Raw genomic sequence first — 21,553 nt, 5'->3', positions numbered from 1 at the left:
TTCAGTAACAATTATAGTGGATCCAAGTCAATCACTGTAAAAGCAAATAAGTCGGAAATTTTAAGGATTTGTAATCATCTTACCATCGATCTAAATAATTAGTTGTTCCCAATGTTTTGTCACTTAATGAGGTGAATATTAGTGTCTTGAGGAAGTTTTCTAAAAAAGTTTGTTTGAACGGGATCAGAGCAGCATTCAGTTAGTTGCGAAAATAAGACACGGTTTGGTACTTTTCCGCTGAGCATACTGAAGATAAGTAGTTGTATAGCCTATGCAATTTAAAGTCACTCAGATTTTGTCATTGGTAGCTTTATTTTTCTCATAATGAACGCTATATTTTGGTCAGTGTAACTTGCACGTTTACTGTTTGTATGTCAGTTAACACTTCCTTGTTTAAAATAAGTATGCTAACGATTTAGTAGGATACATCAATTATATTCTTCATTGAACAACAGGTACATTAAAAGACTTATCAGGTTATCCACACATTGACTACTTACATCAGTGAGTATAGTTAGTTAACAAAGTGAGGCTAAGAATTTGAACAGTAATGAGAAATCCAACAGGCACTACTGTACTAAACCACGAGTTTCACCGTAAATAATTCAAAAGTTACTAGCTGGATACAAAATCATAATTTATCTTAGACAAACGTGCTCCTACAAACCTTTAGTTACTTGAACTTAATGATTTATAACTATAACAGGATGTGACTTCATACAGCCTAAACCACTATTTCTAATCTATCATGAGTCAACAGAAGTAAGAATTTACGTTTTTCGAGTGTAGGCCGTAACGGTTTTTTTGTCTCGGTATACTACTTATTAGTGTTCAGTAATCTAAATTATATTCTATTGCTTCCACACCTGTACAACAACAAGACAAATATCCTAACCATTTGTATTTCTCTTCGTTCTACTAGTAGTATAAGTGTTTAGTCCTCGTTTGCTCCTGTTCCTATGTATTACCCTTTGGGGCTCGTCTTCATTTTGAGTGATTGGCATTTTAGCTGATGTCAGTTCGTGATGAAAACCTTAAATCTAATTCCTAACTGTTATATCCTAGTGAAGATTAAAGTACGAGTAACGTCTGAGACCTATCAATAGACTAATACTATCTATATGTTCTTATTGTATAGCAATTCAGTAACTAGATTATGTATATTAATATTCCTCTTATTATAAGTTTCATTTTGACCTATAATTTATTATTATCTATGTACTGTCCCTAAATTATGCTCAATTTATTAACTACTGTCTCCCACGTTCACAGCCACTTTTTGGCTTTATTGTGTACAGATGTTATTTCCTATTTTATGGTGCGTTGCGGTCTGTTTGGTTGATATATAGACCCAGTATGTCTGGAATAAACGATTCGATTAGCATAGTGGAAACTGGTATTAGTGTTCTGGACTCAACTGGACGAGCTAGGCAGACATAGGACCAATAAGGATGCTAGGCTGCTCATACCGGTTGAACGTCATTGGTTTGGCACAGTGCTAAGATTGCATAAGTCGCGTTTTTATTGGTGGATAAATCACGTGATAAAAATCCGGACATCATGACATAACACTAACCTTAACCGTCAACTGTAAATTATAATTCTAATTCCTCACACTGCTTTACAACCATCATTTAGTCCTAGATATTAGGTGGACATTTTCAGGGTCATTTTAACGTCGCTTAAAGGTCGTCCATAAATGAGAGTCTCACCATTATTCTCTTATCATTAAGAGTGAAACATAAACTAATATTATCATTTGAAAATGACATTTAGTTGAAGTTACAGATATTATTTTTTTATAATAATAATAATTTAAAACAAATTATTATTATTTCAATATACAATGTTTATTTATATTTCAGTATATTTAATATTTACACAAATATGTAATTATTTTCATTGATACAACGCACTAATTTTAAACTGAAATTAATGAATAAAAGAGTTGAAGAAATATTACCCATTTCAATCGACTACTTACATTATATGGATAATTAAAGATTGTTGTTGATTCGCCACATTCAGTTTAATCATCTTGTGTTTTTTAGACAAAAAAGGTTTTATTGAATGTAAATTAATGAAAATTTATTCACAATGGCGCAATTTTTAAATTAATAACAAGATATCAAAGTAACATTTCTATATTAAAATTAAGATCATTTAAAATTAGACTATTTCATTTGAAATGGTATTTGATTTCCATTGAATCCAATTAGAATTGTAGCTAAGTCTTTAGAACTTAATAATGTAGAATAATCAATTCTAGAATTTAATTTTACAGTTGTATCTGTAGTGGACAATGTATTTGTGAATGTTTCCTTTGTATCTATTCCAGTGGTCAAATTTAACAATGATTTGGTTTTCAGATGAATTTCTTGAGAAACATTTGAAGTAGTATCTGTTGTCAGTGCAACAGGAGATAAGTTGTTAACTGAAAATAATACAGTCGAATTGTTATCTGTATTGTTGTTAGGGATTAAATGTTGCAAAGCTGATGTATAAGCGTTGAATGTGTTCAATATTTTTTGAGTATCAGGCAATAGATTAAGCTGCTGTTGATTTATTTCCATACTACTATGACTGTTATTATCATTATTATTGTCGATATTCATATTATTACGGCTATGTGATCGTTCGTATTTACGATATTTAGCTCGACGATTTTGAAACCAAACCTAAGAGAATTAGCAAAAAGAAATCATTGAATTATGCTCACTGGAAATTGTATAGAGCATTTTACAATATTGTTCATCTCTTAATACAGAGATTATTAATGAAACAACCATTTAAAAAACCGTTAAAACATGACATCATCCCACCATAATACTAATCATTAGTCATGAACGGTGTAATAGTTCCATAGAAATCCTTTACGCATTACATCACGGTTGAATTAATAAAATTCCCTTGATCTTTTGAAAGCATTCGATTAGAGGGTCACTAGAAAGCACAATGAACTATTTCCATAGGTAATTACAGAACCATATCGTTAACTTATTGATATTGGAATAAATCATTCATTAAATGTTGATCTAATAATTCAAGTGTAACTATAATCAGCACCTAAATGTGACAATTTCAGTCCTATAAGTGAAATTTAAGTCAATTAGTTTCTTCTCAAACTATTTACTGTCAATAAATGTAGTCCAATCTAATATTTTCAAATACATGTCTTTACAATAGAATACGTTATGGCAATTCTTTCTTATAATTAAAATACAACTCGCAAATTAGTCTGTAGTGGATACAAATGATGATTTGTTTATCTCATTCCAGACAGCTAACTGGTGTATCACTACCTCCCCACTTGGTTAAAATCAAGTGCACAAACCCTTTGTTTAATTAAACACTGAGTTCTACAAGATTTCATTTAGATTTAATAGCAAGACTATTAGAACAATCTGAAAACTCTAGTTTCCACAGCTAACTTATACACATATATATTTACTATAAAACTTTGTCCACTTCAAAATATAAAATTCGTCTTAAATAACTTCAGATATAGTTTAATACAGTTTATCGGTCAATACTTTCATAATAATTAATTAAGTGGTATCAGGATCGAACTTATTAATTGGAAATGACGGCATTGGAGTTTGTAATTTTTCAGTGATGAGTAAGTAAGCTTGTTTAAATATAGAAATACAAAATATTCCTGTAATTTACATATTTTTCTCGTAAAAGTATGGGTACTTAATGAAATTTTCAATGAGTTTCCGATGTTAATGAAGTGTTTGAAACGAAGGATATCTGGCTTGAATCCCGGTATGAACATTAACACTGGATGCAGGCATATGCAGTTAGTGAGTCTCCAACAAAAAGTAACCCATATCTTGTATTCCACTCCTAACTACTATTCTGTTTTACTTACATACGGTCTGATGTTCGTTCTAACTGAAACGATTATTTCAGTAGTATGATAGTCGTCATAAAATAATTTGAAAATAAACCTCATGTGTTAAATCCTAAATTAAACTAAACTCAACTATTTTAACACTAATATTAATCCATGTTTTTTTATAATGACTTCATGTTACTATGATAATCATCTTTAATTATGTTATTGATATTATTTTTATGTGCTATAAAGCAAATCAAAGTAGCTATTAAACACACATATGTATTGAATCAGTGAACATAGATACAGTGAATGATTTAATCACTTAAGTGTCATATGTGACTCTGTATTTTGTATTATCACTAGTCGAGTTAAGATTTATTGTCAAATTAAATTAACCACTTGAAAATAACAACTTAATTGATACTTAAGCACGATGTATCTATGTATGCGTGCGTGTGTGTATATATATATAAACCAAGTAGTGAAACTGTATGAATGTAAACACTCAAACACATTGTTATTAGTGTACAACACTATCTCTATCCACCTTTTCCTATTTCTTATGATACTAATATCTTCTGTTACTGAAGTGTAATTACACACTCATTGAAAGGTGACAAGAATAATTCATTCTTTTCAAAATGAAATGAAATTAATTAAAAGGGGATTAATGTATAACACACATACATTCACACAAACATACAAACAATGTAATGTGTTTAAAATATAAAAATGTCCTTGCTAATTATTAATCCCAACCACATAAACCTATCCATACACACATATACAAAAATATGAATATTATACATAAAATCTTAATCATAAAATTCAACCAAGTAACTGTGATTTCATTTTAGAGAAAAACTTTTGTGTTTTTAGTAGTCAAAGTATTCAAATAGATTTTAATCATTATCATCATCTACCTAACACGAAAAACAAAATGGAAAAAAGAAGTTTAGTGATAAATTAACTAGTTTCCAAATTAATGTATCAAATATTTAAATTTATAAGGTTATACTACATGGTAAGCAAAACCTATGAATAAAGTTGAAGTGGATAAACTAGGGTGGGGGTGGGTGATGTGGTTTATTTAAATGAATAGAATAGTAATCATTGATCAATGAATGGACGGTTTTTCTCAGAATATATGTGATGAGAGATTAAATTTTATTGTTGTTTGGAAAGAATTTAATATTTTCTAATTAATTTAGAAACACGATCATCATGTACACACACAAGTTGACATATCTATACAATTTGAACTCTGAATAATGAATTGAAGTGGATGGGATTATTTATGTTTTGTAGTTGATTATTATCATAATTAGATGTTGTAACTGGGTTATGTAATAAACTTTTTGATGAGAAGAAAATTAACGATAAGATGATGTTTCTTTCCAAAAAAGATGAACAACCTCTTATCTGTCTATACACTTAAAAAAACAATCCTTATAACATTTAATTGAACACCTTTAAAAATAAAGTTATAATTGGATGTGTTGGTTGAACAATTGCTTATCACATTGCTAGAATGATCAGAAATGTATGTGATGAAGCCTAGAATTTTTTAAAACAATTAATTGACCAATGAGAATAAGTTGAAGACTTAATGTTAATAATGTCATCATTTATTTAACACATTTAAATTGTTATCAGAATGGGGGTTTGTGAAGATTGTAGTAAATTTAATAACTACATTCATGAGTTGATCTAAGCTAGACCCCATTCTGACAATGATCATATGCTCACAAGTGACTATCTTCAAAATGGATTTCCTGGAGTTCTAGTAAGAAGCTGTGACCAGTGCAGCCCAATCCGTATCAGGCAGCTATCCACTTCAAACAATGGATAAAGGGTTGTGCAAGATCATGGATCGACTGAGGCCAGACATAAACACTATTAGATGCAGGTTAAGTGGTTTAGATGTTAAGTATTCGTGCGGGAGACAGAGGGCTCTGGGTTCGAGTCCCTTGTGAGGGGTCATGGGTACTCACTGCTGAGTCGTCCCATACTAGGACGAAACGGTCGTTCAATGCTTCCAGGTTTTCACTGGTGGTCTAGATTAAATCGACACGTGTTATGAACGGGGAATTAAGAAGCCCAGACAATTAAGAAAGCTATTTTCTTGGGACGTTATTGCATTTCATTCAAACCCTGTAAAACACTTATATCTATTTTTGTCCCTATCTTATTCTACATAACACGAGCTTTCGTTCTATGTATCATTCACTAGCATACCCTTTTTTGTTCCAAAAATATTGTAATTTAAACATAATATTTTGCACTATATTTTCTACCCTAATTCCCTGTTTCGGGCATAACTGTATTTTTCCAAATTATCGTACGTCGTGGTCAAGATATGCACTTATTTATTCATGTACATTTTTGTAGTAATCCGAATTCAGAGAATCCAGAGTTTAGTGTTCCAACTGTCTTGTCTTCTTTCACGTGTGTGCTTGCCAACCAATCAGGATTTAGAATAGTTCTCTCTACCCCATCTCGAACTCACGCATATTAGACTCAAGGTTAAGCCACTCAGCCTAACGCGTCAAGGTCATAATTTAGACTACACCGACCAAGGTCAATTCATAACAAGTATCACGGGGTAAAAGCGATTCAAGGTCATAACAACTGGCGACGGAGAATTTTGTTTTTTCTTTCCTATATTGATTGATCCAGTACAAAATGCCTGTATCATTGGACGACCTTAAAACTATTCTTCAAATGCAGCAAGCACAAAATGATGCAAATCAGACGAAGCTTTTGGATGCATTGGCACGAATGTTCTCATTACAGTCGTCCTCAGCTTGTCAATCAGATAAGCATGAAAGCATCATAAATTCTATTTCTGAATTCCAGTATGATCCTGAAGCTAATGTCATTTTCAGTTCGTGGTTTCACCGCTGTGAAGATATTTTCCGCGTTGAATGCTCGCATCTTGATGACGCAGCAAAAGTCCGCTTACTCTTAAGAAGACTGGGAACACAGGAATATAATAAATATGTGAATTTTATCTTGCCGCAAAATCCACGAGATGTATCATTCAAAGATACAGTCCAGATTTTATCTGATATTTTCGATGAACAGTCCTCATTATTTAATACTCGCTATAAATGCTTCCAAATAACGAAATCTCCAGAGGACGATTATCTCACGTATGCCGGGAAGGTAAATCGACAGTGCGAACGCTTCAAAATAAACGAAATCACAGCGGACCAATTTAAATGCTTGATTTTCATATGTGGTCTAAAGAATGAAGAAGATGCAGATGTCCGTACCAGAATGTTGGTACGCATTGAACAAGAACCAAATATGACATTACAAATGGTCACAACCGAATGTCAGCGGTTACTTAATCTCAAGCATGACACTGCGATGGTGCAACAGAAGGGTAAACCTTCCGGTTCTGATTCAATTAATGCGCTCCGATCCATAAAATCATCGAAACAAAATTGTACAAGCATGAAAAAACCTGCCAACCCCCATCACCATGCTGGTTCTGCGGAGCATGGCATTTTGCAAAATTCTGTCCGTTTAAGAATCATAAATGCCGCAAATGTCATCGCATTGGCCACAAAGAAGGTCATTGTTCGTTAAATAAACGCAAGACTAAACATCGTAGTGAAAATTCAAAGCAACGATCAAATAGTCAGATTAAAACCACGTTTGCAACCTTTAAAGTTGGATTTAAAAATAGGCGGAAATTTGTAAATTTATTAGTAAATGGAAAACTTATACGACTTCAGTTAGACACTGCTTCTGATGTCACGTTGATTTCAAAGAACACATGGCACAAGTTAGGATGCCCATCCATCCGACCGACAGAACATGTCGCCCGAAATGCGTCAGGAGACATAGTAGAGTTGACAGGAGAGGTCCTATGCAATGTTCAACTTATGGGAAGTAAATTTACAGATGTTTGTTATCTAACAAATCGACACGATTTAGATCTATTGGGATTAGATTGGATTGCACATGTTGATACTTTGAATAAATTATTAGATGAGGTATGTTCTCAAAATGTTTCCTATGATTCTATCCAAATCCCTAATGATATTTCTAAATCAAATGTCTCCGACGAATCATCCTCTCTGGATATTAACGAATTAAATGCTTCTGATGAAACATGTTCTTATGATCTTTCTGAATCAAACAATTCAAATGTTATGTGTTCTCACCATGTCAAATCAAATACCGCCGATTCATTGCCTTCTCATAAAATTTCCAAATCGAATACTTCAGACAAAGTATGCGCTAGTGAAACTTCGGAATCTCATGTACTTCTTTCTAATGTTATGTCTACATCAAAGTCTTCTGCTTCCTCTCAATTGTCGTCCGTATCTTACATAAACCATCTTCGACAAATTCTTCCAGTGACAGCTGCTCGAATCGCTGAACACACTCGCCGCGATCCTATCTTAAGACGATTATCTACATTTATCCAGCGTGGTTGGCCCCCACGTATAACATCTCATGAACTGAAACAGTATTATCAACGACGCCAATCTTTATCCATCGTAAATGACTGTATTATGGTTGCTGATCGCGTAGTGGTTCCGTATAACTTACGCTCACTCGTCCTGAAACAACTGCATACAGCCCATCCAGGTACTGGAAGAATGAAAGCTATTGCTCGAAGTTATGTATATTGGCCTAATATCGATGAACACATCGAAGATTTCGTGCGTGCGTGCAGAAAATGTGCTGAGGTTTCTAAGTGTCCACGAAAAGCTGAACTACATTCCTGGCCATCTCCAGAAGAACCTTGGTCGCGTATACATGTTGATTTTGCTGGCCCATTCCAGGGTACGTATTTCCTCGTTTGTGTTGATGCTTATTCAAAATGGCCGGAGATTTTTCCTATAAATCAAATCACTTCGCAACAGACTATCATGAAGCTACGGCAGTTATTCTCCCGTTTTGGAGTTCCAGATGTTCTCGTGACAGATAACGGCACTCAGTTTATTTCTTCCATCTTCTCAGATTTCTGCAAGAGGTTTGGAGTCAAACATGTCCGTTCACCTCCGTACCATCCACAATCGAATGGTCAGGCCGAAAGGTTTGTAGATACCTTCAAAAGAGCGCTAATGAAGGCAAAAGGGGAGGGAAAGATAGAGGAGATTCTTGATGACTTTCTCTTGGTCTATAGAACAACTCCAAACCCATCAACACCAAATCAAATGTCCCCAGCAGAAATTATGTTTGGTAGAAAAGTAAGAACTGCTCTCGATGCCATAAAACCACAGCAAATAGACATCGGAAAAAGAAACAGAAAGATGGAAAACCAATTTGATCGCCATCATGGGGCAAAACGCAGAATTTTCCAAAGAAATCAAAAAGTATACGTCCGCGATTTCCGATATTCACCTCCACAATGGACCAGTGGACGCATACTTAAGAGACAAGGGAACGTAATGTATGTGGTGGAAGTTGAAGGACAGAAGTGGACACGCCATGTCAACCACATACTGGAAAATGCTGGCACTTCACAGAAAACCGAGAAATTAGACTCAATGTGGAGAATCATTCTGGACAGTTTCGACATAAAATGCTCAGCAACTCAGAAGACTGTGCAACATGAACAAGGTCCTATTAGGAAAGCATCACGGGAACGCAGAAGACCAGATATTCTACAGGTAGACCCAAAGAGGAGAACATACGTTTCCGAAGGAAGATATCAATGATGATATCTCAGCACTTACCTGTATATAGTAACTAACCATATTTTTTTTCTTTTTTTTAAGGGGGAAGGTGTTATGAACGGGGAATTAAGAAGCCCAGACAATTAAGAAAGCTATTTTCTTGGGACGTTATTGCATTTCATTCAAACCCTGTAAAACACTTATATCTATTTTTGTCCCTATCTTATTCTACATAACACGAGCTTTCGTTCTATGTATCATTCACTAGCATACCCTTTTTTGTTCCAAAAATATTGTAATTTAAACATAATATTTTGCACTATATTTTCTACCCTAATTCCCTGTTTCGGGCATAACTGTATTTTTCCAAATTATCGTACGTCGTGGTCAAGATATGCACTTATTTATTCATGTACATTTTTGTAGTAATCCGAATTCAGAGAATCCAGAGTTTAGTGTTCCAACTGTCTTGTCTTCTTTCACGTGTGTGCTTGCCAACCAATCAGGATTTAGAATAGTTCTCTCTACCCCATCTCGAACTCACGCATATTAGACTCAAGGTTAAGCCACTCAGCCTAACGCGTCAAGGTCATAATTTAGACTACACCGACCAAGGTCAATTCATAACAAGTATCACGGGGTAAAAGCGATTCAAGGTCATAACAACACGTGAATTCAACTGTTATGAATATCGGTTAAATCAATTATCAATCAATCATTCAGTAGTCAACTACTCAATAAGCACTTTACTTTAGTGTAATAATAGCTAAGTTTTCTAAATGTTTAGTGAGGTTCAGCATTGAATAGGTTAATCTAATCATTTTTCGCTTAAATTTTTTATGAACCAGCTTACTTGTAGTTGAATGTAATCAAAATAAAATAATGAGTGCATAGAAAGTTTTTATTCTAAACTATGTTTAACTGTGTTTAGCAATACTTATCCTATTATTATTCTCATAATTACTAGTAATAATAATAGTGAAAATATACATTGTTTATATACCATGATGGAACAATCGTCGGGTAAATCGATATAATACATAATGTCATATAACATCATCATCGTTTGATACAGTATTATTTCTAATGCATATTTGAATAATAACTGGCACAACATCAAATGTACTATTGATGACAAACATCCGTCAACGAATTCTGACCGATGAAGTAATATATGAATACATGTACCCTGTATATTTCTTTATATGAACTTAACTGTTATTTATTCAACGCAAACGGTCTTGTAATTTCTACATTTTAGTGTGAAGGCTGAGAATAATTAAAGACTGAACAACGGTAAATATATTTTTAGTCGTTAATTGAAACTTTTATAAAATATATTATGAGGGTTTTATACTTGAAGACTTGATATATATATATATATATAATTGAATTCCGGACAAATGATAAACAACTGTACCTTATAATTAGAGACAAAATATTATAGATTATTATTGAATCCTGAATATTCTGTTGAAATGGCTTAGATGAATCACTGTTCAATCAGCAAAATAAAATTTTATGCCAAGCCGCTAGTTTGACTGTAAGTCAAGAGAGAACTTTTAATACTTTTTTTTATTTTATAATTTCTAACCACATTCGGGTGTGTAAATCATTCAATACAAGTTTAACTTTTAACATTTATCAGTTAATGTTTGGTTAATTTTTGATCACATTTACCGTACAAACATAGGTAAGACAGTTAGGGTGCTCTAACCATACTTAGAAATATAATCGTTTAATCACAAGAAAAATCAAAATTGTAAATATCAACTAGAAATAATATGATATTCGTCAAGGCTAATGATAAGCTTACCCAAAACTGGTCAAAAACATATACATAAAATTCAATACTTATTTCACCAATATTATTCATACACTTACCTGTACACGACCGTCTGACAAATTCAGTTGACTTGCCAATTGATCACGTGCTGCAACATCTGGATATTGGTTAAGCAGAAATGAAGTTTCTAATGTATGCAACTGATATGTAGTAAATGTTGTTCTTAAACGTCTTGGTCTCATTGTATATTTTGAACTTGCATGATGATGATGATGATGGTGGTGGTGGTAGTGATCAGAACGATTATTTAAATTAAATGAAGACTTATTGTTAGATTTTGAATGAAGATGATTTGTTGATTTTTCGTTTAAATTCTTATTACAACATCTACTACTAGTAGTAGTTATGGTGGTGATACTATTTGCAATTGCTTTTGTCGAATTTCTATCATTTTGAATTGTGCAAGGATTAAAATATTCAATCTTGGAATTTATTTGTTGATGATGATCATGATGATGTTTAATACTTACATTTGACTTCGAATCATATTCAGTGATTATATTCAATTTCTTATTGGTAATTGGTGATATATTATTGTTGTGCGTTGTTATTGAATGAGATGGACTCGAGAAAGTACTTAGTAATGAAGACGATGAAGAAGAAGTAGAGGAAGAGGATGGCGATAATATTGGTTGTTGTAAAGAGAACTGAATTAATGGGCTAGAAGATAAATGTATGTTTTGATGATTGTCCAAATGAGTTGGTTCTGATGAAGGAAGACTAGCTGGAGATAAATTAGCGGTAGAAGTCATTTCATTGGAGTTATCCGGTGATGATAATGATAAATCGGTTTGTTTTTGGAACGTTGACCCTAAAATTAATAATTTTTAAACGAATAATTAACGTACCTCAGAATGATTATAGAGTCACAACTTAATGAATATAACACTCAAACATGTTTTAAAAAATAAGATATTATGTGTTCCCTTTCATTCTGTTACTTTACAATACATCATATGTCAAAGTAAGTTATCATTTTCCATATGGAAGAAAGACAATTAATATGTTTATTGGATAATTTTCAACTCTTTAATTACTTATATGATAAGAGTCAGTAACCAAAGCGTTTATTGATTTTCATTCATTATCCTATTCGGATTGAATGATCATGATATTTGCATTCTAAACAAATAAGAAAATATTTACTGTTCATTAACATTTTTTTCAGAACTTACCAGAATTTCGTTTTCTATGATGAGAGCCATGATGTGATCGGTATTTTCGTACGTCATTGTATTCTTGATCAATGTCAGAATTAACGGATTCTTGATCGAGGTTATTTAAATCATTAAATGGTAAATTATCTGTTTTCAGTAGTGTTTCAATTGTGAAACTCATTGGTTTCGTGGTTGCTCTTTTTTTACTGAAAAACAGAACGGAAAGTGACTATTTTTATGAATTAAAACATTGTTGTACTCCGAGAGATTAATAAATTGATTTACCTAGTGGTGTATAGCATTAAACCCACTAAGATTCAACTATCCTAACAACCTAAATAATATTTGCTGAATAATACTGAAATCTCTCTAGTACATATTTTTCGTGAGTAGTATAATTGTTAAGATTTCAAAGACATTTATCAAGTATCGAACAATGGGATTTAAATAGGTCTGATACGTTTATCAGTCGTTCACATATGCCGCGAAAATTATGATATTTACAGTTGATTGATCACTGGGTAGTTGTCAATATCTAGTTTGTTTAGTTCCTAGGGCTGATCGGATTCTGTCGATCAAGTTACACTGAAGCCACTAGTCTGATTGACTTGATATGACGTACAATACGTTATCATGTCAGATGGTTAGTGGACAGGAGACAATGAATCTACGTTTTATCCTAGTTAGCACTCGTTACCAAAGTGTACTTTAAATCCTGAGGGATATGATGTCCTCAGGTGGGTCCAGTTTTGTAGTTTTGGACATTATCAATTAACTGCCCGTCAGACATAACATACGATATAATATATATAAGTAAAAACTGTAGTTCACCGGATTATGGTCCTTATAAGATAATCGACGTTTATTATTCAGAAGTTTTAAGCTCATTTGGCAATGTTATCTAGTTAACCGTGATTTTCAATGTGTTTTTCAATTGGTGCAATCAGTGAGGATAATTTATTTCTAATGGAATTATCTTTACAAGCATCAGTTTGGTAAATTCAAACGTTTTGTTTCTTGACATTGTTTTTTTAACGAGCTCATTTCAGAGCACAAAATAGATAAATTGTGAATTACCTTCTGAAATCTACATACATAACAGCTGTAGTCACTACTGAATATGAAGTCTGGACACTTTTAATTATTAGAACGCCTGAGTACTACCAATTATAAGAATTAAATAGAGCAAGAACAAACATTGATGCAGAATAGTATGAATTCATATTATTTCGAGGTTTCTCGTCAGCTGCTTACAAACCAAAATTGTGATAGAATTTTTTTACATGGAGATAGTGTGAAAACAATTGACATAAATGAGTGTAAATAACTGGATTACAAAAATAACTAGAAACAGGTCAGAGGTCAAACATCTTATATTTTTTCTAAAGTAAAGTAGTGCTTTGAATATTTATCAGACTGATGTGATAAGACACAATTTCCCTCATATCTCCTTAACAATTTGAAATAAAATAAATGATTCAAAGTTTAATCAAAAAAATTGTTTAAAATAAATTATTATTCATCAAAATACTTACCGAATAGAAATTGTTTCTAACCGAGTACAAAAGTTTCCACCAATTTTACGAGAAAATGAATTATTTTAAAAATTATTCAATTTTATTAAAATGATAACAATGACATTATATTTTGATTGGTCACAATTTACGCAAATTTCAAGAGTGTTTTACTCCCCTCTTTATATAACTACATTTAATTTAACCAATTAAATTTTAGGACAGTCTAATTGGGACGAAAATTATAGTATGTAGTAGTCACCCCTATTGATTAATAATTTTTAAATTGACCTGATTGAAAAGGGTGGAAGAGGATATAGATTATGTTACGTACCCTAATTTGTATGACTTCATAACGGCGAGGTTGTTATTGCCATTTGCAAATAAATACTAATAACTAATTACTTAAGCCAACCAACTAAGAGAATGTATAACACTACGGGAACATCACGATAAATGTGATCAGATCTAAGCTGATCCTGTATTTCGATATTAAAATACTGTTCATATCTAATCAGTCAATAAAGACAAAATTGTATTGTCGATTTAGAAGACATTTTTTAACAGTTTTTGTTAAGCAACTACTTAATATCCTAAAATTGTCTTGTCCCATACTTAGGGTCGATTAATAAAGCCAGCAATAAACACAAACGTAATCAACATGTGTGCAATTATTAACGGAAAAAAGATGTTTAAATTGGTATTAACTATGAAATAATTAATCTAAACATTTATCAATAAAGCGAATTAGGTCCAAGGAAGGACGAGAGGTTGGACGAATCGTTTCTGCACGCAAAGTTAGGGCTTGTGTTCGTGGATTGCCAATGCCCAGTAGTGCATAAAATGTTGACTTGACATTCCTTCTATCCAATTCCTTTGGCTTTGTAGATTACTTTAAAAGAAGAATCCGTTAGATTTATGTTTAATCCATATACAACATCACATTTTGCGTTGCAAAGTTCCATTATAAATGATTAAATTTCAACGTTTGTGCAAAGTGAACAAAGTATTTAAAAGAAATTTATAATTTCAGGTTTCTGTCTCATTAAGTTAGGTGCAATTTTTCGATTTCTTCTCAGAAAATATGTTTAGCAGTTTTGTAATTTTATTTTTTTGTAAGGTCTGGATCAGATAAAGTTATCAAAAAAATCTACTTACAAGTTATAGTTTGTTATGCTCTTGATAATAAAGAAATTACATTTACATCTAAATTTTTGTCCCATTATTATATATCAAGTAATAATTACGTAATAACTACTAACAATGTAAAACATGTTCAATGCATAATAACTAGATATTAAAACAAATATTTTTATTCAATCGTTAAGTAGCTTTATGTTTAAAATATGATTAACAATCTATGAAACTGAATGGTATATTTCATTGTAATTTTTATTGTTTAGATGTAGTCGTATTAAACTTACTTACTTACTTACTTACTTACGCCTGTTACTCCCAATGGAGCATAGGCCGCTGACCAGCATTCTCCAACCCACTCTGTCAGCATAGTTGTATTAAAAGCTAACCTAAAATAATAAGTTTAAAACATGTAATTTGATTGTTAACCTTTCTAGAATAATTTAATCGGTAATTTTTTTCCATTTTACAATACTGATTTGTACAGACATGAATCACTAGGGAAATATCAGTTGATTTTCCTTTTTCTGTAAGCTTGCATTTAGTAAGCATAAATGGATGATGGCTAATAGTGGAATCCAGGACGTATGTTTCGTCAGCTGTATGATCTACATCTCAGAGTTGAAGTTCACTCCGGGACTCGAACCATGTGCCGTTCACTTCAAATGCCACCACGTTATCCATTCAGCTACCGAGTCCTGATAGTCACTAGTTTGTGTAATTCGGTGAAGTTTAAACTCATTTTGTATTGTTTGAATCTTCCCATTGATGTTTAGGACTGCAATTGATCAGTTTCTTATTTCTCAATAAGATTCAAACAAACGATACACAATGAATTTCACAGTGAGTCGTTATTAACAATCACGAAATTTGAGATAATCTAAAACTTCTAGTTGATTATTCAATAGGTTTTCAATATTTTCATTTTCAATTTAGACCTAAAAAAATCCAGACAACTGTTTGAATTACTAAAGTGTACTTCTTGACTAAACGGAACTAAATTCCAGATTTATCATAATGTATTTAAAAAAAGTCGAAAATGGATTGATTTGTAATTCTTATGGGATAATAAAAAAAAAAATCATTTCCAAATCAAGGAAACAGTGTTGATTTCATGCAAATGAGAATGATGGGCTTGTGATTAAATTATTTCATTCGAACATTAGAATATCATTGTAAACAATCTACTGGAACTCTATATTGTCGCTGTAATTGAATATTAACTAAATCATCAATATGTAAAATAACCTCTGTTCAACTGTATATATTCAACTTATTAAGAATATTTATCTGAGCACTTATTCTAATGATATGTAAACTGTAATTAAGTAGTGCAAACGTAACGATGATAACATCTAATCAATTTCACGCATTTCATCAATTAATTCTTTTTACTAATTGCACTATTCATGTAATCTAGTAATAAACACATTGATCTTCGGTACACCGTGAATAAGTGATTGAATTTATTATGTTTTATTTAATGCTCAAGATTATTCAGCATCTTGTAATTATTTTCATGATATGAATAACTAATTAATTCAAATTACTAGTTATAATTATTTACCATATTCAACATAAACATACTGATTTGAAAAAAATTGTGGAGTTATTTTAAGGTAGTTTTCTTCATAATATGATGACAACTGAGAAATAATTAAAAATCTATGTGTATTCGGTCAAATATCATGTGTAAAACAATAACGAACCTATAATATTGAATGAATCGGGGGCTATAAAATTGACTATTTCAAAAATGTAAACAAGTGAAGGTTGATCGAGTGATTTGAACTTATCGTGCCTACTACACGAACTAGAAATCTTTTATGCGTTGGTGAGTGTGCATTTTTGTTAAGTATTAAACTAGAATGAGGTATTTGTTCAATGAATACCATTTCAATCCCGTTTTCAATTTAATGATACTCCGGCTGATACAATTTGTTACTTCAAGTAATGCTTTGTAAAATTGAATTAAATCTTAACTAATCAGAGGCCAACTCTACCTGTAGCTCTTTTAGATTTACTGCCGGTCCCAAGCTCGGGAAAAGAAGGAGGGTTCGGCATGGGATCAGTAAAACCGTCCCGTAGAAAACAGCCTTGATAAAAGGAAACGCTAATCAGAATAGACAAATCAAACAATCAAAACTCTGCCCTCCGAATTGAAGGGAGAATTATGATGCTTCATGATGAAAGTCGAGGCCGATGGCCCTTCTTACAACCAGAGCAACAATTAATATAGGTAGGTGTAATATCTGATCAATGAAAGAAACTGGGAGGACTGATCAAATAACCACAAAATGAGAACATACAACCTGATGGTTCTTGAAATCAGTGAAAGCCATTGCACCCAAACTGGAGAGATGCTGCTGAACTCCGGTCACGAAGAGGAACATACTCCACACACTCAGGGAGTTACTCTGATGCCCTCCAAATAAGCACACAAAGCACTTATAGAATAGGAATCTCATGGACTCATGATCATCAAAACATCTTAAAGACAAAGAATGATGGAATCATAATGAATATTATCCAATGTTATACACTCATCAATTAATGCAGTGACGACAATAAAGATCAGTTTTATGAGAGGCTGCCATCGATCACAATGAAGTGCTCAGGAAAGGACCTGACCATCCTGATAGTAGGCGTAAACGTCAAAGTGGAAATGAATAACAACAGGTATCAAGCTATCATGGGACGACATGGACTATAATAAATGAACGAGCATGGTGGCAGATTTGCACATTTGTGTGCATTTCACAAGATGGTTATAGGTGGAACAATATTTCCCCATAAACGCATACACAGAGCCACACGAGTCTCATCGGATCACGCTACACCGAATCAGATCGGTCATATTTGCATTAGTAAAAAGTTCAGAGGATCCATGGAAAAAGTGAGAAATAAGAGAGGAGCTGACGTAGCCTCAGGAAATATGAAACAACTATATGACACAACGAAGAAGCTGGTAGGGAAATATAATAAACTGAAGAGACCAAGGCAAGTCAGTCACTGAAATTCAATAACAAAGGAACAGATGGGTAGAACACTTTGAGAAACTCGTGAATAGGCCGGCTCAATTGAATCCATTGGACATCGAGGCAACACCTACAGGCATTACTATAAATGGCACTCCACCGACGATCGAAGAAATCAGGATGGCCATCAGAAAAATGAAGAGTGGGAAAGCCGTAGCACCTGACAAAATACTAGCTAATTCAATGAATTCAGACACAGAAGCAGCTAAAAACATGAGCCACGTTCTATTCAGGAGGATTTGGGAAGAACAACAAATACAGATTCCACTGATTACGGCTTCTCACTAGAACTCCAGGAAATTCATCTTGAAGCCAGTCACTAGTAAGCACATGACAATTATCGGTATGGCATTGTGGCCAGTGGAGTTCAACCATGTCTATTGTGAGGCATTTACTCGATGAAGACAATGTGAATTGATTGGAAATTAACACCGTTGAATGCCGTCCGGCTCAGTGGTCTAGAGATGAAGTGTTCGTGCGTGAGACCGAAGGTCGTAATTCCGAATCTCGCATGCAGAATCATGGATGCGCACTGTTTAGCAGTCCCATGCTAGGACAAAACGGCCGTCCATTGTTTCTAAGTTTCCAACGGTGGTCTAACATTCATCCATTCATGATATCAATTTAAATGAAGAAATATTTATTTTCAATTTGTCCTTCGTCAAGACTCTTCACTAATACATAAGTCTTATAATTCAACATAAAACCGCCATCAAATAAACAGTGGGTCGATCTATTTTAGTTATTAACTCTAGCTGAAAAATTAAAAATGAAACTAATGTGAGATTTCATAAACGGTAACATAAAAGTAAGAATATGAATCTGGATCGGATTTCTATATAAACTTTCATGATTTAAATCAGAAACTGATCCTACCTAGACAACCATTGTAAATCTTGGGGGACTGAACATCAGTTTCGTAATAGCATAAGACTCTTCATCAGGGCGATCCGTGGTCCCATATCCTTCATTTGAACTTGGGATATCTGATCTACTGTGAAAATGCACTACTCTAGACCAGTGAACCGGCACTTAATGGTATTCATATCTAAATTCAGTCAGTGTAGTTCATAGATGGTGTAATTGTTCATATAGAAATATTTTTGAAGAATCTTGGTGGGAAGGATGTTAAGTTAGGTTAGTATTTGACAGTTTGTATTTATTTACAAGATTTTAAAGAGATGTGAGATTCATTACAAATCGTCGTCAACCGACGCAACACAAAAAGGTCGGATTCGAAATTGTCAACTCACCCGAGATGAATAATCTAATTGTATGCCTCTAAGTTATAATCCAATGATCTACAATTTCTAATCCATCTAATTTATATGTCATAGCGTTATCCTGAATTGTCTTCATTGACGAGTTACTCATATTACTTGCAATCATGTCTAGTCCTTCTTGGATGACACTGGTTGTCTAACTGAAATTTTGTGATGATTTTGGAATACTTGATGTTTTGATAAGTGTTTATCATAACAATCAATAAATTGAGGGTACTGAATGTTTTTTCTTTCTGGTGACGTCACATAATTTGATTCTATTAAGTACATTAAGGTGCGTTGTGTATTGGTGTGTTGCATGCTATATGTCTCGTCATAGTTACGATTCACTAAGTTTACATCATATTTATCCAACTTTTATCCAACCTTTACTTCATTAAATTTTCAAAACAAATAGTGATTACGTAATAAGATTTACATACATTTAAATTAATATAATCCAATTCATATAGTAATCACTAAGCGAATTATATATTAATGTAAAACATAGGTGATTTACTCATTCAAACACACAAATACATACACAGAGATATTGATGAACATTATTGACCGATATTATAAGGTATAAATGATCCCTAAAACAAATTCACTAGTACACATATCACACAATAGAATTAGATTACTTTCCTCTTTGGTTCAGTAATGAATATATAATTGACATAAATATGTATATAAGTGAGGTTAGATTATATAATTACTTTTGTGGATGAGTAGGTGGTGAGCGGCTATATGCATTGTGTATTGTATCTATGATTAAATTGAATGAAAGAGAAATAATATAGTAACCAAAATTTAGTTGGAGAAATTTAATTTTTTCCTTTTAATAAAGGAAAATCTTTTCAAGATAATGAAGGTAGCAACTAGATTAAAAATTTAAAATTAATATTAAGCAATATTGTTTAAATGGGTGAGAAAATGTTTAAACTCTTCAATAAATTATACGATTAAGTAATTATCTATTTCGTTTAAGAATTAAGAAATATACTTATATATATGTATATAAGTGGGTAGATGAGTGGACCAGTTAATAGGCTAGCCAACTAACTGGTAAATAAATGAATACATTTGTAATATAATGACTTTGGTTCGTAAAAATATGTTAATAAGATAGATTACTCTCAATAGTTGAATGAATAGGAGGTGTGAAATTTAAACAAAACAGGGAATAGTGTTCGCGTAATATGTGAAAAAGGATTGGAATAATAGGGAAATCAAATGATTCTAGTTGGTTTTCATCATATATACACACACACATTCAAAGACATTCGAATATACAAATTGTTTCTTTAGATAACTTTACTTAAAAATTAATTCTTATGAAAACTTTTGTTCTAATGTGATAATTGAAATTTTCTTATGTATATATATAAAGATACTATGCGCTAATTTGTAAATACATACAAATGGTTACCATGGCAATAATCTCATATTTATTAGAGATTATGATTAATTAACCCACAAAATTGTCAATTATGACAGTGAATAATATGAGTTAGAATATGAAAAAAAAATGAAATGTGTTAATTCTTTCATTGTCGTGCTATATATATTTGAACATATTCCTTCAAGATAGTAATACTGCCTACAATGAAAGTTAATACAATAGACTGTAAAATAAAGTGAATATATTCATTCATTATACACATTTATAATAATTAGTGAGAATTAGAGAGTTCACTGATGGTGTCAATTCTTAACGGAAACCATATATATATAATAACCATATATATATATAACCATATATATATATATATATATATATATATATATATATATATATATATATATATATATATATATATATATATATATCTTTAGTGACTGGTTATAAAACGGTTCTAGGTAATTCTATCAAACAAGTAGTGACTGAGAGAATCCAATTATTTCCAGTGTAAAACTTATCCGCTGATGGGATGATATTCGTCCTAATCAGTGATCGCTATAATACAACATAATCATCATGTAATCTAAAGATTACGTTTGATTCGATAGGGAGAATATCAAAAAGAAACTTGCAATCAACTGCCACAGAGTTATGGACAACAACTAACCAGATTCCAGATTCACAGAAAAAAACTGTTAATGAGTTGTG

The 21,553-nt window shown here is 32.3% G+C and overlaps 1 protein-coding gene across 1 annotated transcript; it reads right to left on the bottom strand.

The window, feature by feature from the left end:
* Positions 1–2,174: 2,174 nt before the first annotated feature.
* Positions 2,175–19,567, bottom strand: MS3_00010122 (uncharacterized protein; the record flags this gene model as incomplete). The annotated part of the gene is made up of 5 exons (XM_012946415.2): positions 2,175–2,678; positions 11,371–12,143; positions 12,508–12,695; positions 14,025–14,040; positions 19,558–19,567. 5 exons carry the CDS (start codon positions 19,565–19,567, stop codon positions 2,175–2,177), a joined length of 1,491 nt encoding a protein of 496 aa, XP_012801869.2.
* Positions 19,568–21,553: the final 1,986 nt, after the last annotated feature.

This window comes from Schistosoma haematobium, chromosome 1, assembly GCF_000699445.3.
Source record: "Schistosoma haematobium chromosome 1, whole genome shotgun sequence".
Lineage (NCBI taxonomy): Eukaryota > Metazoa > Platyhelminthes > Trematoda > Strigeidida > Schistosomatidae > Schistosoma > Schistosoma haematobium.
This window is presented reverse-complemented; position numbering and strand designations above follow the sequence as displayed.